Source organism: Melozone crissalis, unplaced genomic scaffold, assembly GCF_028551555.1.
Source record: "Melozone crissalis strain CALT ecotype California unplaced genomic scaffold, PUWL_Pcris_2 ptg000004l_1, whole genome shotgun sequence".
Lineage (NCBI taxonomy): Eukaryota > Metazoa > Chordata > Aves > Passeriformes > Passerellidae > Melozone > Melozone crissalis.
Genome location: NW_026535782.1, coordinates 7,219,416 through 7,246,810, shown reverse-complemented (window position 1 = coordinate 7,246,810; position 27,395 = coordinate 7,219,416). Strand labels below are relative to the sequence as shown.

Sequence of the window (27,395 nt, the reverse complement as noted above, 5' to 3'; positions counted from 1 at the left end):
CGGAGACTCCAGTCTCAACTGGCCCTTGGAACAGCACAGAAAGTTTGCAGAAAATACCTCCAGGGCAGCTCCTCTTCCTGCCACAAAACTAACTTGAAATATAACGAGGCCCTAGTAGAGAAATTCCTTCTAAAACCAGCCAGGTATCACTCAGGAAGTTCCTGTTTAGAGAAGTGTTTTTTCTCAGAGTGGCCTCTAATGTTCTGGCCATGCCTACAGGAACACAAACAGCTGAGTGAGGTGCTGGAGTATTTTACACCACACAGCTGAATGGGAATGGTTGTCTATTACTGGATCCAAGAAATAAATGTTGAACTTCAAAGAAAATACTATGAGATTGATCCAGGTCTGATTTCAGTTTTCATCAAAATTTCGTAACATTAAAATTCATAACATCAAAATTTCAGTAACATATATAAATTTCATATGTTTTATGTATAATCTCATTAAAAAAAAACCAGCAGCAAACAAAATTTCTTCTACTAAGCATGTTTTCCTCAGAAGAGATTTGTTTTGTGCCATGAGGGATATCCAGCTTTGATCTCTGTAAGGCATCCAGCAGATTTCAGGTGCTGCCTTTAGTGGCTGCCAGCAAGTCAAACACAGGGGCAGAGCTTTGGTGGGATATCTGGAGCTGTGCCAAACTGGGCCAATTCTTCAGCACCTTTCAGTATCCCACTCATTCAGGGAGTGGATAACCCTGGTTTAGTTCCCAGCCACATGTTAAAGTGCTCAATGGAGAGGTGGGGAACAGCAATGCCCTTGCTCCACCTCAGGTCCTGGCTTGGAAAGGCTTGTGGAAAAGTGGCTTTGGGGCTGCCTTGTGCTAGCAGGATGCTCTGCAGCTGGGACAAGGGGATGTGCATGGTGTGCCCTGATTCATCTCATCTTAGAGAAACATCAATCAGAAACCTGCAAGCTTTTACACTCATCAGTCATCTCAGTTATGCTCACTGAGAACAGATTCTTGGCTGACTTCTTTTTTCCTTAGCAGTTATGAATTTTGCTTTGAAGATGAGAAAGGGGAAAGCTCACCTCGAGGGAGAGGGACAAGCACAGACATTTGCAAATTGAAATGCACACACTTGTCAGGCACCCCAGCAGTGACCTCCATCTGTGCTTTACGACACAACATCTTATTATCTTGAACCTTCATTTTTCAGCCTTTTCAAAGGTTCCTAGGAGCATTCCTTTCTGTATCAGTGAGATGTCTCAGGGGGCTCTACAGGAAAAAAACTAATGAAAGGAACCAATTGTTGTCACCAGGGTAAATGACAGAGTTACATTCAAGCTACAGACACTGGAGGGAGCAGACTTGCTCCATTTTCTGGTGCAAATGCCATACCAAGCAGTGAGCTGAGCACACTGAGAAGGAATATGGGCTAATGGTTAGTGCACTGGACTGGGATTTGGCAGATGGAGGTAATTCATCTTCCTCTTTTTCCTGATGCAATCAGAAAAAAAGAAGCAGGTTATATTAACATTAGGGTGCTCAAACATTTCCAGCTCAACAAATGCCCCTGAAATATTTCTCCTCTCCAAGCAGCTCTTAGCAGTTTATGCACTGCCTCTCAGACTAAGAACAACAGACAGAAATCTTCTAAGGAATCACACATTTCTAGGGAAAAAAAAACACCAACAAACTTCAGGATTGCTACATCTTGGCTAAGGCTCATTTGCCCATCTGCAAAGGTTCTTTCCCCTCCTGATCTTCACTCCTGAGCTGCCCCTTTGCTGTGCACTCAGAGAGAACAGGACCTCCTAAATACATTCACATCCTCATTTCTAATTCTCCAGCTTTTGCATTCAGCAAGGCACTCAGGCCAGCACTGTCTCAGGGTCTCGGGGTATTTTGTTAAAGCACCTTCTGACTGAATGGGGACCTGAACTGAAAAGCTGATGGGACAAGCAGTGAGTGCATCTGAAAGCAAGGCTGTTACCCAGTGCATTTGCTCACAGGGAGGGCAATATTCAGTCACTCCACCAAAATATGGAAGGTATATTCATTAGTGGTTACCAAATGCTCTAACTTTTCACAGACCTTTATAAGTGCATTTCATTTGGCAGGATAGCCATGCCTGAGAATTCAGCATATTGTTAGAAACTGCCATTTGCTTCTCCTACAGTCCTTCCCACCATAAAGTGTCTCGTGGAACAAACAAGTGTCTATACTGTGATTATGCCAAAGGAGGAACTGGGTCAGACATGGGTGCCAGCTGGATTGGACCCATAGAGAAGATGAATGATTTAGTCAAGCCAAAACTAAGTCACTTGTTGCCAGGCCCAGTGCTCCATCCACACCACCAGAGGTTACTGAGTAAGGGACATAAATAATCCCCTGAAGGAATTGATGTATCATGAAGGGCAAAGAGCCTCTGAAGCTATGTGTAATGGCATAAAGCACAAGTACATTACATGTTTAGCTCTGTCCCTGCTTCTCTGTCATGAGGGCAGTGGCTTGCTCAGACAGTTGTCTCTGGTCAGCCTATTACATTATTTCCTATGGAAATGCAGGTAAAGGCATGGATACTATTCAGTAGTAGAACAGAAATCTTGTTTTACATGGGCTGAGAGAATGTTCCTTGTACCCAAATGAGATTTTTGCATGCATCTGCATACTCACCCAGAGAGTGCCCCTGCTGTGCTCCATGCCTGAGTGTCATGCCCGGCTGCTCTGCGTAGCAGGCACGTCATTCGCACACAGTGACCGGTACAAGAGCACATTCTGCAGGCCAAGTCCCAGGCAAAAATTCACCTATAAACCCTAAGAGTGTTGGTTGTTTCTTGCAGTGAATTGGGCTTTCACTAGGAATTAACATAAGCTTTAATGACTAATCTTATACTCTGCGCACTTGCTTATTTTCTTTTCACAGTTCAACCACTTTCCTCCCTAATACTAAAACACTGAAGTCTTACATAGCATTCAGAGCATTATTTTCTGCTGGCTGTGTTTTGCTATGCTCTAAGCCTCTGTCACAATGCATGCAAAGGATAATGGCTGAATTTGTAATGCTTTTAACTAAAAAAATATTTTTAAAAACATAAACCATAAATTATTTATTCTTCTTTGTCCATTGTTTTAAGCACTGAATCTTCTCCTAGGATTTTACACAGTTCATTGAGTCTCTGCTGCATTTTAGGAATTCCTGCAAGCTGGGATTCCAGTCTCTGTTTTTCCTCACTCAGTGACAAACGGATGGCGGTGTCCAGCTGCTCAAAACGCCAGCCCCCTTGTCCATCAAACTGCAGCAAGTGAGTGTGGTACTTCCTGCAGCAGAAATTGAAACATCAGTAATGGCTCAGGGAACAGATGCTTCCTTCTTGCATGCAAATTTGGATGTATGTGTCTCTTTTCAAAGGTGCCTCTAAGGAATTTGAGCTGTCCAGCTCTGGATCACTGGGTAAGACTTTTTTATTCAACGACTTGTGATCCCAGGACACTCTTTCATAAGGGATTTGGGTATTTCAAAGCCTGTCACCAGGACTGCCCCAGGCCAATAGTGAAATTCAGCGGGTGCCAGCTGGAAGCAGCAACACTGGTGTGAGCTCCCAGCAGGGGCAATCATTGCCTCTGCAGCCCAGGCTCTGAGCCCCTTTCCTGCAGGGATGCTGGCAGGAGTGGGCAGCAGGGCCATGGAAGGTCCACTCGTCACCCGCTGTCCCTCTTACTGCCTCCTTCTCAGAAACATTGTTGGCAGCTTCAGCTGCCTTCACTACAACTTCATCAGATGCCTTTTTGCCCAGGAGCTAGAACAGCAGCATCAGACAAGGTTAATTTCTCCCTCAGGAATTCTAGTCCCAGTTTTTTTTATTTACCTCCCTTTCTGATAGATGTCTTATCTCCTTAACAGCAAATATAGTGAAGCAGGCATGATGCACCTGATCCAACTGATAAAACTCAAAATTTGTTCAAATTGCACCTCAGTTTGTTCCCCTGTGTCTTAAAAGGTTGGCTAAAGGTAACTTTATTCCTCAAACATGGTTCAATTTGAAAGGGGTCAAAATAAAAAAGTCTGTACAGGAGTAACAGATCTTTCAGTGAGTATCAGGGTGTGTGCATTGAAAATATTCAAAGGTGTACATGTGGAGTTTGTCAGGACCTGACAAAACATTTTTCAGGAGGTGCCAGAGGAAGGGCAAAGAGTTCCCTCAGAGCTGCTGGTATGACTGCGTAATTTATAACTATAAATTATAGGAGGTAAAACGCATCATAAAACACTGACTGTAAATCTCATCCAGGGAATGTGAGAACTTTAGTAAACTCAATGGCTTATGACAAGGGACTGAAAAGAGACTCATCTCCAGACTAATATCCACCACTTTTTGCCTATTGTCCTTTTTAACCCATCCTTCTATTTTTCCACCACCAAACTCCCAAAAAATCAAGAAGCCAAATGCTGCAGATAGAGGACACAATTGTTAAAAATATAAACATAGTATTCCTGTGGAAGAATGAAGAAGTTTAACCACTTGCAATGTTTCCCATCTTCTCCCTGCACTGGTAAACTCCCCCAGGACACCTCATGTATCTAGTCACCTTTACAGAATAATCTGGTGATACCTGTTGTGGCTGTGGCATAGCCTAATTAATTACCTCTTAGACATTTGCATTTTAATTACTGAAACACATTAGAAAAAGAGGAGGCATGAAAAAATACCTTTCAAAGAATGAAAAAAATCCATGTTAAATTAATTTACATCACTACTGTTGTAGACAACTTATCTTAGAAACTGCAGTAGATATTGACTAAACAACTGCCCCAGCACAAAGAATAAAGACCAATCCACTGCTTGTCAGAGAGCTAAAAGCAAGGAGCATGATACAGCCCTGCATATACTTACCAAAGAGAAGGTCTGTGTGTTATGGAAAGCAGGGATATCCCAGCAGCTTTTGCAGCTTGGAATATCTTTCCTTCAACATCAATGCTTACAGCACTCGTACATTCATCCAGCAATGCATATTTTGGCCTTTTAAAAGTAGATAAAGAACATTATTCTTCTAGGTTTTGGACAGTACTCCCATGTACAAGGTTTAATTGAAAGAACAACAGGAAGCAGTGAGCTATTTTTGCCAGACAGCTGTCCCTTATTTACAGCTGGAAGCTGGCTGGAAACAACATGAAGTTTCCATGCATTATTCAGGTGAAAAGACATCTTCCAGGAAAAATGGGGTTTATTTCCTGTCCCATTTGAGTACACAGTGATCTACCTGCTATGTCCTAGTCTGACCTAGTATTATTTTGTACTCATCAAGTCATGCAGTAGCTAAAGTCAACTTGAAGCTTCCTATCCACTGCTATGTAAGGACTGGCTTTATGTGCTTGCAGTCTCCAAAATCAAAAATGGTTAAGGAGCTTGGCTTTCAAACTCCAAGAGCTTCTTGCAACAGTCCATCACACTTTGGGAACATTTGTAGGAGGGATGATGCTTGTGCCTGAGATCTTACAGAACAAAATATCTGAAAAAGGTAATGCTATGTTGCCAAAAGCAAAGCTTAAGAAGACCAAAACCAAAGACAGAGCTTGAATGAATAAACAAGATTTATGCAGGTCCTATGCTAGACAGTGCTGCATATTGCATGCAGATTATAGTCTACCACTGCTCAAACTGTAACAGGATCTGCAAAGCTCCTTCTCATTTTCAAATGCTTCTTAAGGAATGAACCATAACACTTACTTGTGGTAAAACATCCGGGCCATGCCCATCCTTTGTTTTTCTCCTCCTGATAAGACATCTTTCCAATCCATGATAGCATCCCAGCCTTTTTAAAAAAATGCAAAAAAAAATGAGTCAGGACAATATAAGTTAATGTAAGAAATGCAACTTCACTTGCAGCACTTCAGCAATCTCTAACCTGAATCATAAAGAGAATTTCAACTGCAGAAGAGACAGCTCAGGCTACTGAATCACATCTTCTGAAATATCTCAATGCCTATCCACTGGCAATCAACTGGAAAAATGTCCCTTATATCATGACAAATTTGAAAGTGGAATTTAGAATTTTTGGTCATATAGATATTTTCAAAAAACTTTATTTACCACTTCTTTGAAAAAAACTCTTTGACTTGTATATAACTAGTAATTTTATTCTGTCATACTTGTTTCATGGAACAATTCATACTTGTTTCATGGACCAATTCTCTGTTTTTTCTTGAAAGGTATGAGTGGAAATTTAAAAGCAAAGTAAAAGAAATAGAGTGTAAAAAATAAAGAGCAGTGTCAGACTGCACTCACTACTGCAGGCAAAGAAAACTGTGAGCAAACCCAACAGAAACACAACTGCAGACAAAGGGATGTATCCATGAGCACAGACAGGCAGCAAAACTGCAATCAGGCAGGAGAATCTTCTACAAAAATTTTCTAGTACCTTGTATTTAAAAATAACCCACAACTGCTATAACATGAGGTATCCTTATTTAATATTCTGCATGGTCTCTAAATGATTTATTTCTTTATCACTTTCAGGTACATGCCACAAGCATGAAGTATTTTATCTGTAATCTTACAGCAGACCGGTGTTCTGTGAGTACTTGGGCATGATTAATTCCTCCTATAGAAAAAAATAAAGTAACAAATTTCCTTACTGAAAGTAAGTTTTCAGTCAAACAATCCAGATGGATAGAGTAGCAAAATAGATGAGTTTCCAAAAAGAACAGTGTGGATGTAGCAAAAAAATCTGATAAGACATTTTTCTCAACAGATCATCTATTCATGAGGCAAGCAGCTGAAGCAGGGCTGAGAGGAAGAGAACATTTTCTCAGATCAGCTCCAGAAATACTGTAACTAAAAAGTTAATAACACAGTCAAAATCCCTTTTCTGCCACTGCCAAACTTAAAAAAAAAATATTTGCCAGAAAAGACTATAAATAGGATAAAGCAAGGAGGGTGGGCTGTGTTATTTCTGATACCTGAACAATTATGAGACAATGGGGCTTGTGAAGGTGCAGGAGGCTTGGCACTGCTCTGCCTGTGCTTGGTGCTATACCACGGCTTGGCAGGACTGAACAAAACATCAGTGAAACATCTGATGGGGAGCTGTGTGATCAAAACCAGTAATTGATAATGACAGAGACTAAATTTCATTGCTCTACATAAAATTAGAAAATCTAAAGTAATTATTTTTAAAGAAATATTTATAAAGTTAGATTAAAAAAACAGGCATATGCAAGAAAGACATCACCTTTAGTGATCCTATAGTTTTCCCCTGTTTTCCTTCCATTCTTGTTAAAGGATGCCAGTGGTAGCCTCCCAGGAGCACATAAAGTGCTTTCTATCAGCTGGCTCCAATAAAGATGGAGCTGTGTAGTGATTAACTGAATCACCATTTGGTAAAGGGAATCACCTCTGGTAAAGGGAACAGATACACACAGGCTGCTATTGCTGAGCAGTCCCAGTGCTGGGACCTCACAGAGAGCTGGAGTGCTCTTCCACCAACACCTGAGCTTCCAAAAAGCACTGTAAAACACCTGGAGCACTCCCTTTTGGCAAAGGGCTCTGGCAAGGGATGGGAATGGTTCTTCACAAAAGCCATAGAAACAACTATGCTTCTAAAGACAACACTCAAGGTGCTGCTTATGTTCTGTTATTTTAAAGCTGAGAATACAGATGAGCTTCAGGACCTGGATCTGAGCTGGGGTGGGGGTGCACATGTGCCTGGGGGAGCAGTGCCTCTGTTCATACAGTTTCTTCCTGATCAGCTGGTTTATAAAGGCTTATTAAAAGACAAAAAAGGGAATGAAGTTCAGAAAGAACCATCCTCTTGTCAGCAAAAGAATTCTATTATTTACTCTAAAGGTGTAAGATTTAACCTTTTAATTTACCAGGATACAATGGTCATCTCTGTGGTTACTTCAACTTACATTCTAACTGAGTACGACATGCACATCTTGTCTCTTCCTGCCTGGCACCCTCCCTGAACTCTCCTATTTTCCACATGGAATGCCTCAAACAACAGATAAGGAAGTGTGCAATTTTATATTATCCCTTTAAAAAACTCTTTTCTAATGTCTAAATAATTTCATCTGAACACTTAGGCATTGTAACTCACGCTAAACTGGCTCCCCTCTGTCTGTGAACAACAGTGCGCCTACTTGTCTCCTGTTTCTTCCTGCTGACATGGCACAGGTCAGTGAAGGTACTGAAGTATTCTGGAAATAACAGCCAAGTCAGTGGCTTAGGTCACCCATAACTACATCCACTTCAGAAATGAAGAAATGAAATGGCTTGCCCATGAATGCAACACAAATCTCTCACAAGTGCAAGCACAATCCTGGCTTTCAGAGTCCAAATTCCTAGCCCACCTTCTGGTTATGGCTTTTGCAGCCAGTAAGACAAAGAACACGTTTAATGTGCTGGGGCACAGTAACAGCAGCAGAAATACATACAGCTGCCTGCAAAAACTGGTGATAGCCTCAGGATAGCAGCATTTTATTTTCTGGCATGGCTTCTTTTATAATTCCTTTATCTCAATTTTCTGAAGGAAAATGCAAGCTTTATTTGGCAAAACCCAAACAGGTTACTTCTGGGATCCACAGTTCTCTGCATCCTTCATCCTTGTGAATCCTTGCATTTTCATGCAGGAATGAGCATTCAGCTGCCATGAAAAGATAAGCTTAAAAGTTCCTTTTTCAGATCTACATTCCAAAGCACCTTATCAGACATGGACTGAAGGACAGAAGAAAGGCTAACACAGCAAATCACAGCCAGAGAGTCCACCCCTGCTGAGCTTTTGGGCTGGAAGCCTTTTTCACTGTGTTTGTAAAGAGAGCCCAGTGCTGTGCAGGATGAATATGCAAGGACAACCCAGAGCTGAGCAAGGAACAAAGAGACCATGGATTCCATGAGCCCCAGCTCAGTAGGACACTGCAGGGATTTTTGTCTCTGGATTTCCAGAGCCACTGGAAAAGCTGGCAGAGCTCTCCAGAGTTCCTGCTGGTACCAGTAACAAAAGCAAATCCAGGGCTAAAGAGATCAGGTGAAATAATCTCAGAGAGAGGAAATGGGCTTGTCCGTCTGTTTATACACGGCCTAGCACAAAAGCTCCCTGGACAACACCCAAAGATATGACAAATGTGCAAAATAATGAGGAATAGTTATAATCTGGGGTGCTGAGAAACCATAAACAGGTTGAACTTGCTCAGTAATGTCATCAGCCCCAACCGGACAGGCCCAGTCACGCGTGCACGGCGCAGCTCGCGGCCTCACGGCTCCTCTGTGTGACAGGCAGTCAGCAGCCCAGGGCTGCCTCTCCTCTGACACTTGGTAAATATTCACAGATTTTCAAAGCAAGTCACAAGGAACTACTTTATGTGTATGTACTGCATATCTGTATGCTTTTAGCCCCTATTTCTGGACATGCTTTCTCACCACACACACTGAATACAACTTTCATTTGTATGAAATTATGGCACTGGTAGAGCCAACAACTTTACAGGTGTTGATGGGGGCACCTTACAGATAATAAAAAGCTAAGTAATAAAACAGCATTTGTCTAATGTCCAGGTATTGAGAAAAACATTAGTGTGGAAAGGAACCTCTGCCTCCAGCAGCAAGGGGGCTACTGCCAACAGCCACTACACTGGGTTCATCGAGGGCTTGGGCTCAGGAGCATCCAGAACAGCGGTGTTGGGGAGGGGAATTGTTGTTCTGGTGGATTTGATGTATTCTGTTGATGCCAACTGAAAAATGTTTCATGAGGGTAAGACAGAAGCTAAATGTCAAATTGGGCTATTTATTTTACTTCCCTCTAACTGAGTGTCCCAGATTGCAAGGCAAGATGTATTCTATTTGTATGGCAGTTTTCCTTATCTCTGTCACAACCAATCCTCCCTCCAGGGAGACATCTGCTGATAACAGGCTATTCAATGTCACTGCATGACTGATAAGAACTATAGCATCCCATTGTGAGATGCTCCACCCAGAGGGAGGAGCCAAGCATTCCTACCTGGATATAATCTTGAGGTTCTGGAAAGCCAGCACAGCTTCTCCACTGGATTTCCCAGAGGAACAGCAGCTGCCTCTTCAACTGGATCTTCAAGAGTAAGACTCCACCCTTTCTACAGGATCCCTGCTCCAACAGAACCACACCTGACACTCCAGGAGGACTGCAGCCACATTTCCAATTGGACTGCTACCAACAACCTGACCAACAGGGTGTCAGGTTTTATTCTGACTCTGTCAGTGTTGTTTTGGTTTGCTGCATGGATTATTTTATCTTTTTATTTTCTTCCCTAATAAAGAACTGTTATTCCTGCTCCCGTATTTTTTGCCTGAGAGCCCCTTAATTTAAAATTTATAGCAATTTGGAGGGAGGGGGTTTACAGTTTCCATTTCAGGGAAGGCTCCTGTCTTCCTTAGCAGACTCCTGTCTTTCCAAACCAAGACACTGGATCAAACCTTAATGCTAGAAAAAGAGAGGAATTTCTGTCATTGGCAGCAACAGAAACAACATCAGACACAATACTTGGAATGCAGTGATCCTTGTACTGTTGCAATGTGGAAGTAATTCAGTTAAAAACAATAAAGTCATGCCTGAACAAATAATTTGAGTCAAAGTTTTGCACCTCTGGCTTCATCTGGCTTTTTCATAACTGCCCATGAGGAGCAGAACAAAAAACTGAAAAGTGTCAGATTATACACACACACAACATTTGTGATCAGTGAAAGCACCAGAGGTTTATATGAGATTTTTCATTATTTCAGAAAGAAAAATGTTCCATTTTTAAGAAAAATATTTTTAGTTTAAAAATATGATTTTAAGCAAAAGAATAAAATAAAAATTGGAGTTAAAACATGTTAGTCTACGTATAAACAAAAACTTTTGACTGCTCACTTTCAGAGAGTATTTCTGTCTTGCTGGTTCAAGAAACCCCAGAACACAAGTCTTTATCCCAGACCAGGGCAGCTTTTAAAAATAACTAAGTATATGAAATCCATGTAATGTGTCAAATCATATGTCACAGATTTCCTCTCTGCTCCTACCTTGGCACTTGTCTCCTGTAAATGCCCAAGAAGAAAAGGGAACAAGTAAGTATATTATGGTCCTAAAAACTTCCTGGTATGTGCTAATCTCTCTCCCTGTTTCCCAGCTTTGCCCACTTCTGTCACTTTAGATCACAAAGCACTAAGACACATTTTTCCCCAGCATTTGTTTGGGCAAACTTCTGCACAGTGTGCCCTTATCCTGAGCTTCAGTACAGCACCAGTGAACATTAACAGTGTCCTCTAGCCCTTGTTAATAGATTGTGTGTGTTGTGCATGTGCAGTCAGACGGGCAGAAGAGCAAGAACAGGGTCAGCAATAAATACTTTCACTGGCATGGAAAGCAGCATGAGGCTGATCCAAACCTGGGCTTTCAGTGACTGTAGCCATCTTGGACATGGGGCACAGTGACTGCCCCATCAGCAGGTACACACTCCAGCAGTTACACAGTCCAGAAACCACAGCCATGTGCACTCACAGACTGCTGGGCGGTGGCTTTGGCTGCCAAGGGTCACGTGTTGTGCAGTCCAACCACAAGTACCAGCACACAGTGAATGCACACACTCCACAGCAACTTCTTACCACCGACAATTTAACTGCTCCTCCTTTTCCAGCAGCCCATTCCAACATTCCTCCTTGTTCTTCTGCAATCTGTGCACCTCACTTAGTGAAGTAAGTGACTCAGGTATACTAACAGGAATAGTTATAACAGTGTCAGTGTAGGAAGAAGAGGCCTTCTCTGCAATTGTTCTGGTCACTGAGCTTAGCTCTGCCTACTTTTTCTTGTGTTAGAGGATCAGATTTGAATAATAACATGAATCAGAATAATGTCAGATTCTTATTTTCCGTTGCAACAGTCATTATTACATTCTTAACAAAGAAGCACTAACCCATGATGGAGAAGTATCTTTAGGTATACAATTGCTGTTGTAAATGATTACTGCTTCCCACTCTAAAATGTGCAGAGAAGACTCTGAAGTATCTACACACATACTTTAGAAAAAAAAAGACAGCTTCTGCCTCTTTACAGAACAGGCTGCCATCCAGGAATGGGAATTTAGACATTGTCTTGGGATTCCCAGTGGCTGAAGCACTACTCTGTGTTGTCAGAATGATCCTGAGACTCACCAAGAACACACAAGGCAAAGGACCTGAACAAAACCAGCACTGACAGCTGGCAGACAAAGGAAGGGTACATTCAGCACACCCCCTTAAAAGGGTCTGAAGATCCTTTTTCTTCTCTCTAAATGTTACCAACTTTGTCTTATGTCTGCTTTAAAAGCATAATGATGGGGAGGAAATTGAAATTAAAGATTAATCTTTAGTCTGATAGGAACAAAAGGATAGAAGTTATTGCTGTGCTTGGGGAAAAAAAGCCATGAATTGCTCCAGTTCCTTAGACACAAAAGAAGCCTTAAGCATCTTGATGTTTATAGTGCCAGTACATCTATACACACTGTCCCCAACTCTGAGAACAAACAACACTGAGAACACATGGCAACTCAAACAGCAAGCAGTAGATGGCAACATTCTACTGCCAGCCAGTGTTGCTTGGTTATTTTTAACTTGCTCACTCAGGTGGGGTGGTCTCAGACACCCCTTTTCAAGGCACATAGTTCTGCTGATCCCAAAAACTAGGGAGGTGAAAGCAGACCTGACTCTCTCATTCACATGCTTTCAAGTTGATGTAGTCAGTGACATTACAATGCTTTAAGGCAGTTTTTATGAAAATCAAGGAAGGTAAGTGACCCCACAATACCAGGAAAAGACTGGCCATCACAAGACAGCGAGGATCTTCAGCCTGGGCATGGATTTATTGGGGAGGGGAGGAACACTCAGCTCTTCTCCCTCTGTTAGCATCAGGAACAACAACCCTGCGTCTGTGCAGTTCCCACAACCACAAAGGTCTGAATCCAGTTTAGCCAGTTCAGTTAGTAAAGGTCAGTCACGCTAAGACACACATGCAAGGAATGGATTTTGTCAAGTTCTTAACAAAAATATGCATTTACCTCCTTCTCTTTGAACTATGTGGTACAGATGAACCATATGCAGAATAGACTCCAGATCTTGATCTTGGTAGCCTTTCTCATGCATGTCTTCCACCGAGTCTGGATAGATGACTTGATCCCGTAGTGTTCCAATGGACATGTAGGGCCTGAGGAACAACACAGGGAAACTGGTAATCTGAGGATGGCTTCAGGTGAGCACCTCTTGCTGATTTTCTATGAACAGGGTATAAGGCTTTAAACACTATGTTGCTGAAACTGGATTTATCCAGTGGGTGAACATTTTTCTAAATTTACCTTAGGGACAATGTATTGTTTCCATAACAGTTGATTTCATGGTAACAACAAGGGTAGTGTTAGCATGGAAACAATGACAGATTAGGCAGAATAAATATCCACTTCATAACCCATTTTGAATGCTTTCACTTGGAATCAGCAGAACTATCCTGTATTCCAAGTTTGGTACTCTTAAGAGATTTAGAAATTGATTTAAACACACATGTTAAAATCAAGTTGTAACAAAAACATTGTAGCTCAAACTGGTAAAGATTTCCATGGTGCAGCAGGAGACACACACGTCAGACAAGAGAGCACTGAAAACATTGTCTGCACTGAAATCCTTCTTTCTCTACTATTCTGGAGTGCAGAATTTGAACTGGGCATAACTTAGCTGGCTCTAGAAGCCAGTGTACCACCTCTGACTTGCAAAGTAGCACACATTGAAGGGGCTGGTCACCTTAAACCTTCCAGCACCAGACTCCCTTTGCCAAGTACAAGGCTGTGCTGTATGTGAAGCAGCTTCTTAATCACCATATTTCCAGACCAGGTAATACCATCTGTCTTAGTCAAACAAGCTGCCTCCAATTTGAAGCCAGAGTTCCCAGCCATGGTTGGGGAATGGCTATGGCCAACTGCCACAATGTCATGAGCTGTGCCCAGCCTCTGGTACAGCCCAGGACCCAAAAATCCTCCTAGTCTCAAAACAAGAAAACTGAAAGAATAGTTTCACAGCTCTCTAAAACACAGCAGACCATTCAGGTTAAGACAGCAAAGGCAACCTAAGACAAATCTACTTGACCATTTCCTTTGCTGGTCTAAGGATTTCTTGTGAAGGACAAATATTCATCCTGTCTCACAGACACTGCTGATAGCTCTTGGAAACTGGAAACACCACAGGAACAGTCTGTGGGATTTTGAGTTTGAAAGGGTAAGTCAGAGCCAAAGAACAGTCAGGCTCCAGACTCTGTCCTGCTTTCTGTGCCAAGTGTTCCACAACTCCCTCTGGGTTCATCTGCTAAAACAATACTAGTCTTATTAAAGCTGTAGTGCCAGGGGATGTTGATAGAGAGGAGCAGTCAAAACTGGGCCAGCAATGAGGAGGCTTCCAGGCAGCTTGCTCTTGCCACCAAGAACTGCTTCCAACAACTTCACAGTGTGTTAAAAAGCAGTCAGTTTTCTTCCCTAAAAAGCTCTGGCCCCACGTGGTGGGAAGGTCTCAGTCATGCAAAGGCTTTGCCTGGCAGAGATGTGTAACACCTCAGCAGATTTCTTCCCTTCCCTTGGAGGTGTCTGCAGAAGGGTGGATCTACCCATTGTTAATCTGAGAGTCTCTAAAATACACTACAGAGTAATGTGAAAGAACTCACAGTGCAACAAATGAAGGATTAGAGAACTAAAGCTGCCATATAAACTAAAATTCACATGCAAGCTGGCATCAGCTGCATTGGTTCTAGTGCTGCAAACATCCAGGGTGAACTGTCTGTACCCGCCTGTGGTTAAACTACTTTCACCACCAACTGGGTGAGGATGGGAAGGGCAGGGGATCTGAACTCTGCAAATATTTGGTCAGCTCTGTGTTGTGGCAAGCACCCAGATGGAGCAAAACCAGAACACAAGTCAAATCCAAGCACTGCTTGCTCCTCTTTGCTCATTGTTCTACTCTGCTTGTTGTGGCAATAGCACTGCTCTGGGCCGCTGCATGAACACCAGCACCAAGTGCAGCGAACCACTTACATTAATTGTGATATTGCAAAATCTCAACTCTAAACATTAAGTAACTTCATGAAGTAATGAGCTATTACATATCCAAAATGCTCTCCATCTAAAATCCCAAAGGGCTTGACTTCTTGCATGTGGGGAAATCACTTCACTTGCTCCAGACTGCTGCCACCTCTGGGACAGAACAGCAACTCCACCTGGGCTTAGACAGGTTTAAATCAGAGGGTAAGGCTGTGTAATTTAGGTGAAGCTGAAGGTAAGGGCAAGGAGGACAGAGTAACCTATCATATAATTTGCCTGGTGTTTAATACCTCACTTCTGTGAAGTATGATCCTGTAATGACTAGGAACTCTGAGATTTAACCTATGGCAAAACAGGGAAAGCGATGCTCAAACACACTGTGCCAGGACCCTGGGTGCCATGCCCTGTGCCAGGACCCTGGGTGCCATGCCCTGAGCCAGGACCCTGGGTGCCATGCTGTTCACTGGGTCACCAGCACTGCTTCCTGGCCTCACAGCTAAACACACCAGTACTACCAAGCCTGCCTCTCCCCACCTAGTTTGTAAAAATTACAGAAAAGCCCAGCTTGCAGCCCATCAATTACAAACTAGCAGAAAATAAGAACAGCTTACAAGGAAACTACTGTTAAGAGGCAGGAATTATGTGTCCAGAGAGAGAGTTACTGGAAAAAGCCTAATTATATACTATAGCAGTCAGAATCCTCAGCTGGAAGGAGGGAGACTTTAGTACCAGTGTTTTTTTCCCCAATGCTCTCTAAGATAAAATCCAGTAACAATCTTAACCCTTCAGTAGCACTGTAAAAACATTTAAAGGAGGTTTTAATCTTATTTAGGTGCTCTCAGGAGAGACTCATGGGTTTAACATTTAGCTCTCCGTTTGCAACCTAAGCTGCAGGAAGCAGCAGAAGGTGAGACATACATTTATACATAGAGATTCCTATAGGTTAACTCTAGGTGGCTCCCTTTACCTTCTACATAGATATTATGGACCACTTTCCAAAAACTCAAACATCTAGGGGATCCCCCCATATTTGAATTTGCTATCATCTTGCTTGTTAAGATCATAATTTTACAAGCTGCTATACTTTGTCTGGAATCACCTCAGCAAAACTCCAGTTATTGCAATGCTCCTGGTTTAGATTAATAATTATAATTCCAGTTTTCACCAACAGCAAATCTTCATCAAGAGTGATCAACAAGAAATAAAAGCCTCCACTAATTAAAGTAACCGAATTCTTAACTCTTCAATGACATCAATAAAATAAATAGAAAAAAAAGATGGCACCACCACTACAAATTTGAGAAAATAAAAGGTCTTGGATGAACATGAATTAAGTTCTTTTTAAGTAGTGTTGTATCCACTGCTCTTGAACAGAAGGTGCTATCATCAAAGAGTTAAAAAATAATAAATAATATTTATCAAAATTTAAAAACCACAACAGGCTGTTTGTTTATCACACTGTGTCTAGTTCACGGAATTTTAGGGCCAGCTAAAGTTTCAGTAACTGTTCTAAATACATAAATAATTTATCTGTCTTTAAACTACCCTACCCTGAACTTTGCCCTTCCCTCATACAGAACTGGCCACAAACATCCTCTAAATATTTCAGATAGATCAGTTACCTATTGGAAAACCCTACCAGAGTGCTAAAGACCATAATGCCAAGGAATATAACAGGAAATGAAATGCACAGTATGAAAGGCTGAATTCTCAATGCATATAATTAGAATTTGATATCAAAGGCTGAAAAAAAATCACATTAATCACTCTGTGGCTTTTTTTTTTTTTTTTTTTTTTTTGCAACAAAGCTGTGTACATTTCTACAAGAAAACAATCTAGGAGCAAAGTGCTATTCATACTCAGGTATCATCTAATCTCATGATTTTTTACTATTACCTAGAACATAGACAGAATATTACTAGAGATGGCAAAAAATGTTTAAGGTGAGCAATTCATATAATTATTCAGTTCAGTCTGTTTCTATCTTGTGATAGGCAGAGAACACACAGAAACACACATACAATTAAAATTAAACCATAAACAACTTCTACAAAATTTTAGCAGCTAATGCATTCTGAAATAATTATACCACCTGCAAGGAATCAATCAAGTGAAGAGGAAATACTCTCCTTTTCTTAAACTACCTCTGGCAGTACTGATGATAAAAGGATTTATCTGGATGGATGATCATGAAGATCAATGAACTGAAGAACAATGAGCTGTTCTGGACAAGGTTCTGGCTGCCAGTCCCACCAGGCATACTCCAGCCTAGGAGTGTGTTTCTGAGTTTTACCACAGCAGAGTAACACAATAAGCAAGGCAGTTTCCCTCTTCTAGAATGATCCCAAATCATTCACAGCTATGTAGATGAGAAGTGACATTATTTCATAGGGAAGAGGAAGTGTAGACAGCAAAGCCTCTAGAGCAAAGGCTGATTTTGCTCTGGGTCTCTACAGTGCTTAGTTGCCCATGGCATAACTTTTTCCATGCACTGTGATATCAATACACAAGTGAAACAACTGCCAACAAGTGAGAAGCCACACACTGCACTGACTTCCTTCTCTTATCTGCTGTGAAATACTGCATTACACAGGACAGAACAAGACAGAATAGAGACACACCATCAATATGGATACATGGAACAGTATTATAGACTTTTTATAAGCATTATTGATATGTGACGTGACTCTTCAAGGGAGCTGTAGTAATAAGCAGAAACTGAGATTGATAGGGTATAATTAATGCAAGATATTAGGCAAATAACCAAGCCTGGAAAAGTCTTCCCTCTTGGGAAAGCCACACTCCCAGCTAAGCTATGTAGGTGCATACGTAATGAACTGAACAAAAAAATCCCACCTGCTACATTATCCCATGAGACCATGACATAATTAATGACTAAAGAACAATGAAGTGAAAACCCAGTGTTGTGAGGACTACTCTGCATTGTCAGCAGAAAAGACTCATCTCACCTAGAAGTTACTGATGCAAGTCTGAGTTAGTTACCCCTGGCCCTCTTTGCAGTCAATGGTGTCCTCTGGTGAGCTGGTCCTAGGACACAGGCCAAGCAGCTGCAGTGAGCCCAGCTGGAACACTGTTGTGCACTGTGGAGCTGGTGACCTGTGGAACAGCTGCCTTGAGTGGCCACAGGCCTGTGCTACACTTTGCTGCACTGTGCTGGGCTGTGCTGCACACACAGCTTGGCCCTCAGGCCCGTGCTGCACTGCACTCCTGGCTGCAGATAAACTTTGTCAGCTGATCTTCACAGAGGAGCTGCCAGCAGCTCCCCCTGGCACCAGCAATAACACCACTGGCTTGTCCTTGTCTTTATCTTGAAGTGAAGCAGCATGTTCTCACGGTAACATCCTTTGGAAATGACAAATGGCATTGTTCACTCCTAAGAAAATCCTACCAGAGCACTCAAGACCATAGTGCCAAAGAACCAGAGCACAGATGGGCCCAAGGGTAGCAAATGCTGTGCTGTGACTAGAGGCCTGCCTGATGCTGCACAGTGCTGAGCTCCTGAAATCTGATTGGATTCAAGTACCACAGAACTGGTGATGGGAGTGGAGCATCCCTCCTGTGAGGAAAGAGACCTGGGAGAAGTCTCAAGGGGATCTTATCAACTTAAATACCTGAAGGGAAGGTGCAAAGAGGACAGAGCTGGGCTCTTCTTGCTAGTGTCAAGTGACAGGATCAGAGCTAATGGGCACAAACTGAAACGGGAGATGCCAAATGAGCATCTAGAAACAATTTTTCACTGTGAGGGTGATCCAGCACTGAAGCAAGTTTCCCAGAAAGGCTGGGGAGTCTCCGTCCTTGGAGATATTCAAAAGCCATCTGGACATGGTCTTGGGCAAACAGGTTTAGTCAACAGACAGTCAGACACAGAAGACAGTCAGACACAGAACCAGAACCTAAGAAATGTGTCAGAGTGAGCAGACCATGGAGAAGCTGGGAGGAGGCTGAATGACCTTGGAGCTGGGTTGCAGTTCTGAAGTTTTGGAGCCCAAGACACAGGGACAGGCAAATGGCAAAGTCTAAGGGACATGGGAAGAATTACTACCTTCATTTCAAGAAGGAGGTGTTGGCTGTGTCTACTGCCTGGATTTTTAAAAGCATAGGGCACTGTAATGGAGTTTCTGATTGAAAACAACAGTAGGAAGGAGAAGAAACGACTTGTTCCCAGGGAAGTCGATATCAGTTGTTATTAGAGCTCTCAGCTGTCCTTCCCTTACAAACAGCCAGCATCCTTTTAGTCTTTTCATATCCAGGTTTTTGTGTCAGGCAGATTTCATAGTTTATGTTTCCCAGTGCTTCCCATTGTTATGTAACCAAATTGATTACTTGATATGCATAAGGCATCTGAAGCGTGCTTTATGATGCTCCTAGGTAAAATATTATTGAAACAGTAAACAGTTGCCATTCTGTTCATCTGTCACAGATCCTTGGTTGCACAGTTCCAGGGCAGGTGCATTAAGCTGGAGGTAACTGCTCAAGCTGGACAGAGTAATGGGAGCTTAGTGCAGAAACTAGGTCATGTAAATGCAACCACCATATTACTCCCTAACATGCAACTCTGTCTGTACCACTGCTAAGCTACACAGAGTTCTCAGTTAACCTCTAGGTGAATTTCTTCCCCTGGCACTGGTATCAAAACTGAATTTTGAAGGCAAAAGAAGTTGTGGATACCCCATTCCTCTAAATGCTCAAGGCCAGGCTGGACAGGCCTTTGCACAACCTGGTCTAGTGGAAGGTGTCCCTGCCCACGGCAGGGGGTTGGAACTGGATGGTCTTCAAGGCCCCTCTTAACCCAAGGCATGCTATGATTCTGTGAGCTGCTCGTATCAGCAAAATGAAACTAACACAGATTAAATAGACTGTCATTGTTTTGCAGGATAGATCCTATAAAAACCAGCCATGTATTCAGTTCTTACAATCTGTTAATGGTTTTGTAATTATAAAACGTTTGTCAAGCTTAACCTGACTATGTACTTTTAAAAAGTTCAAAGCTTACTGTTCCTAGCTTTTAAATGAAGTTTCATAAACAGTCTGGCACATGGACAGATGACTGGAGTAGAAGTTGAGTATGTATCAATACATCTCAATTCCTCACCTACATTTGGTCCTCTTGGACCTCCCCATAGCCACAACTTGCTCCAGACATGCCCCAGTCTGAAGGCACTGAGGGACCAAAACTGTGGAGAATGCTGAAGTCCTTCACAAAGATCAGTTTAGCAGTAGCCCTTAAATGCTGGATTTATGTAAATACATTTTAAACCTAAGGTAAGCCCCAAAGCAGCAAGCTGACTATATACTTCAGTCTGGAATTTATGCAACACTTTCCTTAATAACAGAAAACACCTGAAAACTGTGCTTTAATCAGCTGAGTCTTGTCTCTGGGCAGTAGGGAAGACACCTGGCATGGCTTGAGGGGGAGCAGCAGCTAATCCACAAAACCATTTCCCACCTCTGCCTACCAGTGCTGGTGAATTTTGTACAGTGTCCTACCAAGAGGTACTGCCACTACTTGTGAGCAGTCAGCACGTAGACCTAATAATAAACATTCAAACTTTGCAGCTCTGAGTGAGTCTTCATTGGAAATTGAGAGGTTTCACAGAGATCCTGGCAGGCAAAGCTTCCACCAACCTACAGGGCAGCAAGGCAAGAACTTAACTTTTCTAGATGAGGCAAGATGGAACTTTCATTAACCAGGAAGAATAAGTACAATCATTTCTATAGGAATGACAAAAAGATGAAACAGAAGAAGCTGTGCCCTGGCCAAGGAGAGAGCCTGACAGCCCTCTCAGATGCCAGCCAACAGTTTCTAACAAACAGCAGAACTGTCTGGAACTGATTAATCTCAATAGAGGAAAAATAAGATACAAAGTAGCAGGCAATCTTTAAACCATATCTGTATCAATATAATATGCAAACTATTGCACATACTATGAAGTGTGTTATGTTTTTTGTTAATGCTTATCTATCAAAGACCTTTTTCTCCTCTGCCAGATAAGTGGTGAACTTTGGAAATAAACACATTGAAAAGGACCATCATGAACTTGATAACAGCAAGTCCACAGACAGATAGATCCAGTGTGCCAGGGAGCAAGTATCTGTACAGCATGCCATGAACTGATGGCAAAGGACCAAAGGAACAAGTCAATGTGGTGATGCACAATCAGCAAAATGCTGAAGGGCAATGACAATCACTGGTGCAGTGTTGGCATGTGCAGAGTACAGCCTAACTCCACCTGACTCAACTAAAAACATCATAGTTAAAGGCAGAGCAGTATCAGCTGAAAACAAATTAGGATGTGCAACATACAATACAGGACAGAGATATCTGAGGCCCCAGAACTCGCAGAGGTGGATTTGCACAGCACTTCATTCAGGCTGCTTCTCCAGCAGACCACACACTAACAAGAAAGTAGTCTGATACAGAAGAACCATATAGATACATACTCCATTTGCACAAATTTCTGTATGTCATATAGGGTATCTGAAAGTGAGAAACAACAATTTTGCAAGATTAAATTGTTTAGATAACCAAGAACTATTTCAGGATGAGTGGCCACTACCAACTACTTTGTGCTTAAAACAACATTTGACTTGCACTATAATCTTTGAATTTTCATGTGTTTATAATGTAAAATTTATTTTATCACTTTATTATTTACATCACTTAGAACTGAAACATTCTTGCTTCATTCACCCACATGATGAATACCCTTCTTGGACTACCTGAGGCAAATCAAATTAGACATTTGGATTACTTAACAGAGGTAAGGAGAGGAAAAATATCTCTGTGGCTGATGTAATTTTGTTTTGTATCCAAAGATATTTTTAGACTATAGAAGGAAAAATGCCAGACAGGAAAAGACTTGTAAACAAACCCCAAATAAAATACCAGAAATAGAGCCAATGTATGTAAAACCAAACAGCTTAGGAGGGCCAGATGAACCTTTAAACTGTTCTATTCCAGACCGTCCTAGCATTGTTAAGAAGGCAGCAAGACATAGGTATATAAATTTTAAATGACAAAGAACAAACAACATTTGACACTAGTTTATCTTCTGTTGCCACCCTTTTAGCATTTGATAACCCTGGTGTTGAAAGAAAGCAATGTTAGAGATCTACTTGAATGAGCAACAGCAAGAGAGAGAGAATGCAGAACTGGACCATTGCTGTGACTGCTGAGAAAGTGGGTAGGTCTTCTACTAGAATGGCACACAGAATAACAAAGAAACCATGCATGCTACTGGAGAAACACACTTACCACAAAAATAACCCAATTACAGTAAAAGCAAGCTGGAGAGAAAGAACAGTGACAATGCATGAGGAGAAAGAAGTACAATGTATTACTCCAGGCTCTATGGGAATCAGTCCTCAAGAAAGAGAAAATGCTGATGGACATTTTAGATATGTGCTGTGCTAGGAAGACTTGAGAGTCATGATCAAAGGTTATGGAACTAACAGGGACTGCAGGAGACATTCCTCCATGCAAATAAGAGAATATGACAGAGCAGGCAGAAAATTATTAACAATTTCTATCAATAACTCAGTGGTGATTAGAACTTTACTGCAACTTATGGTGCAAAGACATTGAGGAATATTACTATTGTCAATGTAAACTGCAAGTATCTAGCTGTGCAATTCTGCTGGCATTTAAATCAAACTAAGGAAATGAGAGCCAACATATGTAGAATCTGTTTCCTAACAACTGAAAAAGCTGAGACTTAGCTGGAGAGCAAGAAAGGCTGTAGTAAATGCCAGGAGGAATTGCATGCTAGAGTTCTCTATTTCCATGAAGATGGAGTGAAGAGTCTCTTCCCAAGTATAAGACCAACAGAGCAGAAGTAGGGCACAGTCTGGAGAAATAGGCTACTTTCAGATAGGTTGTGAGAGGCCAATTCCCAAAGTGCTTCAGGTACATCTTGTGTCACTCTCTACAACTTCCTGAAAGGTGGCTGCAGTCAGGTGGGGACCCTCCAGGCAGCAACTGAGAGAACAAGATGACACAGTCTTAAGATGCTCCAAGGGAAATAAATATAGGCTGGATATTAGGAGAAGGTTTTTTATTGAAAGAGTGATAAAGTACTGGAATTGACTGCCTGGGGAGGTGGTGGAGCCAGCATCCCTGGATGTGTTTAAAAAATGACTGAATGTGGCACTCAGTGCCATGGTTTAGTTGAGGTTATGGCATGGGTTGGACTCTGTCTTAAAGGTCTCTTCCAGCCTAGTGATTCTTCAGCATCATTACTCATACGACCCATTACATACTTTTGTTAATTATTTATTATTTAAAATGATGTTTCTGAATTCTGATTTGAACCATGGTTTCTTACCAGCTAGAGTGACATGTGTTTATTTTTTCATTCATGCTACATTCTTGGCCAGGATGAATGCAAAAAGGTAGTTAACAGAAATGAGTTTTACTTTGCAAAAAAGGGACAGAGAGAAGTAGAAGGGGTGAGAACACCCACTCTGCCAGTTCCTGAGTCTCCTATGAGATCTGACAACTTGTTGAAGTGTGACCAGTTCCTGAAACAACAAGCTGCTTCGGGCACCAAATTATGCTTGAAGGCTCTTCAAGCCTCCATCTCTTCTGCCTGCCCTCCCTTCTGCCCACTCTCCTCTTGGACAGACCTGTCAGGGATGGTGGCAGAGCCTGAAATTCCTGGGCTTTTCTCACCCTGCCCCCAGTTTGTCCCATGAGCATCCACCAGAACTGTGACTGATTACAGATCAATTCTGCAAGGCCTAGTCCTATATAAGGGGAGAAAAAAACCCTCACAATGATTCACAGCAAAAGATAAAACAGCAGTATAATTATGTTAAGTAATCTAAAAACCCAAAAAGACAGGAATTCTTAAGGCTCTGTTTTAAAGCTTACAAACCACTAAATAATGCTAACTACATAGTGTCTGCAGTGTGGATGAAATTTGGAGTACACAATGAGCTAAGTCATATTTTAATAAATCATAGCTTTGTATCTAGCTTTTGTACTTGGAAAAGACACGATTTCCCACACATTTCTGGAATACTATGCTGGAACATAAAAAACAGAAATGAAAAAATAATCTTTTCAGTGAGGTACTATTTACTGTGGAGTATTTGTTACTCAGCAGTCACTGTATTCTCCACCATTCATGTGTGCAGATGAGGTTTCACACACTTGAATCAGAATGGGCTGATGCAGAATTAAACTCAGCCACAGGAATGCCAATGCTTCAATGGTGTCCACTAATGGAAAGCTCTGAGACCAGAGATGTAAGGTATACACACAAACACAGGGATGTCATCCTAACTTGCTGCTCTGATGGACATCCACCCATTCAAGAGCTTTCTGCTGCACCCCAGTTTCAGCTACTCAGCAAACACAACAGTGAGGTAGGCTGGTGCCAGGCTGATGCTATCCTGCCACCTCCCAGATCCTGTCAGTCTGAAACGTTTTCCAGAACACTTTCCAGATTGATAGGAACAGTTTTCCCTAAAGTTATGATGAAATACAAACATGATGAAATGTAGGCAGGGCACTCTGTTCTTCAGTCTAGAATTCATAGAATTGTGCCTAACAAAGATAAACAGAAGGTAATCCTGATAAAGCAGCAATTTGCACATGATTAATAAGTAAAATGGTTGCACCAGCAGGACCTTACAAAACAAACCTCTTTAATTTGGTGACAGCTTACAAACCAGTACACAAATTTTAAATGTATACTACAGCCAGGGACAGACAAAAAAACCCAAGTGAATGTGTGATGTATTTAGGCCACAAATAAAAGAACTATTAAAACACTCACAGGTGGATTAGGGCAAAAAAAAGAGAAAAGCCTGGACCATGTAAGGCAATGCACACAAAAGCCCTAAAACTCCAGTAGATCTGTGCAATCTTGTCCTGAAATGTACAAACTTCAATTTAAGAAATTCTTACTATCTCAGATAGTAAGAATTCATTGAAGACTGTATGCCCAAAGAACAATACACTGGGCAAAAAACCAATTTGAGATCCTCAAGGACAGCCGAACAAACTGCTGTCCTTTATCAACCCCTTCAGCCACATTCACCCAGAAATCCCTACAAGATTCAGTCTCAGTCCCTGTCCAAATACGAGACACTTATGAGTGACAGGCCACACTTGTGACTGTACAAAACACACTCTGACACAGCTGAATTGTCCCCCAGAGTACACTTCAGAATCCTCAGCCACAGTCAAGGTGTAGCACTTTTGCAGAAGAGCTCTCTCTGTCACTCCTTGTTGGCCCATTTACCCTGCTCTGTCCCTGGAGAAGGGAAGCACAGAGCTCACAGAGAGCCACAGGGCTGAGCTAAGGCAGGGTCCCTTGGGTGCTGCAAGGACACCATTCCTGTCGCAGATCCTACCAGGATGGACTGCATATGCCAATCCCTACACTGCACATCCCCAGTCCTACAGCTCTGGTCACAGAGGGCTGCAAAGACATTGGGTGAATTCTGATTAAAACTTTTTGAAATGTTTCATAGAAGACATCTGCTGGACACACTTCCAGCACTGCAAAGTTAGGGGAAGCAGCTAACAAAGAACCACATTTATGGAATGAAATCCCAGCAGATGTGATGCAATCCCCACAACCAGCACCTTGGCAAATTTGCCTGAATGCAACAGGAGTCTGTTTGCTTTCACAGGATAAAGGGAATGTAAGTAAAGGGCTGTAAGCAAGTCAGCCACAGACGTTGATCTGAATAGGGGCTGGGATCCCACAGAGGAAGGAAGTGGCTGAAACTCAACATTTTCTTCAAGAAAAAAACTCAGATTAGCTTTTGTTCTGAGTAAATCAGTCTTATGAATGTTCTACACAAAGGGTGTTCTGAAATAATGTTTTGAAAAACATTTAATAAAGTATTTTGCTCCAAACTCCTGAATAAAAGTCTTGAGCGAATCAGAAAAATGACAATGCCTAGCAATAAATTATACAGGTATTTGGAAAAATCATAGAGCAGTGTTCTTTGCTAGCTTCACCTGCAGCAAGGAAAATCTACTAATTAGTTCAGTATATTCCATTCATCTTAATATCTCGTACTTTTAAAACAAGGCTACAAACTGTTATCACAAATACTTCTTTTGCCCATGGGAAGAAATGAACTACAGGAAGTAAAGATTCAGTGTTTGACTTTGCTTTTGCAAAACAACATAGTTAGAGGTCTCTAAGGAGATATTCTAGAACCAATTGCATAAGAGTATATACTGAGAGTCCAACAGCATGTCAGGGTACAAAGAAAGGGCAACACAGCCAAGCTTCCATTAGTGAAAAGAGCACATATTATTAAAAAGGCAATCTGCAGTTACTGTTGGATTGCACTGTGGTCTTGCAGTGTCAAAGTTAAGTTTTGGTTACTTTGACACTTAAGAATCAAACCACTCTCACTTGTTTTGATCCTTGGTTTTAAAAGAAATCAGATTTGAGCTACACTAGGTCTATTTCAAATTTCTTTCAGACTCCAGTCTGTTCCCACAATCCCAACTACCCAGGACTTCAGCCATCTGAGGAACACAGGATCCAACACAAGTGTATGTGAGCCCTTTCCAGTGACTAATGATGCTGCACCACCAGTGAGAAAAGATCTCTTATAAATACACTTCACACACCTGAGGTTGTGCTTACCACCTTTTAACCTGGATGTACACATCACAGATTAGAAATATGAGAAGAAGGGTCAAAATTCATATAACCAGGTAAGAGGCACCACCTTCAGCAAGACACATACCTTTGTGGTATATAAAACATGTGTTGTGGAGGGGGCTTGTAGAGAACTCCTTCATACACAGGCCACAAACCACTTAAAATTCTGAAGAGAGAACTCTTTCCACAGCCATTGGGTCCAGTGATTAAAAGATTCATCCCCTCCTCGACCTGCAAAGGGGATGAAAATGCAAAGATACTACTGCACAGTGTATGTGCACAAGAGATTCCAAGACCCCTAAGAGGGATTACATAAGCATTTATATAAAATTATCAACCAATTTCATTGATTAGTTGCATGTATTCTGGAAGCAGTAGCATTAGATAAAATATATGGGTTAAGATAATGAAAATAATCTCCTTTATATCAGAGTATCTCTATAAATTAATGTTTACAGTAGTATATGGCAGTAATATTTATAGTAATATATCCTATTATAATATACACATAATGCAATATGTGATTTGATTACATTATAGCATCAACACATCACAGTCAGAATCAATTCTTCTAATGCAGATTGGGTCCAAAGGCGTTAACAGTGTTTCAAACAGTGTTGTGCCCATCTGTGATATTAATTGCAGGTATAGGAGGTCAGTCAAGTGATTTGGGAAATTTATTTCACATTGCCATTTCCCACTTAATTGTCTCTGCTAACTTGGCTATGAT

General features: G+C 41.6%; 1 protein-coding gene across 2 annotated transcripts in view; it reads right to left on the bottom strand.

Annotated features, from left to right (window-relative positions):
• Window positions 1-454: 454 nt before the first annotated feature.
• Window positions 455-27,395, bottom strand: part of ABCD2 (ATP binding cassette subfamily D member 2) — a 41,190-nt gene continuing 14,249 nt past the window's right edge. For both annotated transcript variants that reach the window (XM_054276111.1, XM_054276103.1), the window contains exons 6-10: window positions 26,751-26,896; window positions 12,990-13,135; window positions 5,677-5,761; window positions 4,843-4,968; window positions 455-3,268 (exon numbers count right to left, since the gene is read on the bottom strand). In XM_054276111.1, the coding sequence (XP_054132086.1) occupies window positions 3,058-3,268; window positions 4,843-4,968; window positions 5,677-5,761; window positions 12,990-13,135; window positions 26,751-26,896 (714 nt within the window). In that variant the 3' untranslated portion in view covers window positions 455-3,057. The remainder of the gene's footprint in view (window positions 3,269-4,842; window positions 4,969-5,676; window positions 5,762-12,989; window positions 13,136-26,750; window positions 26,897-27,395) is intronic.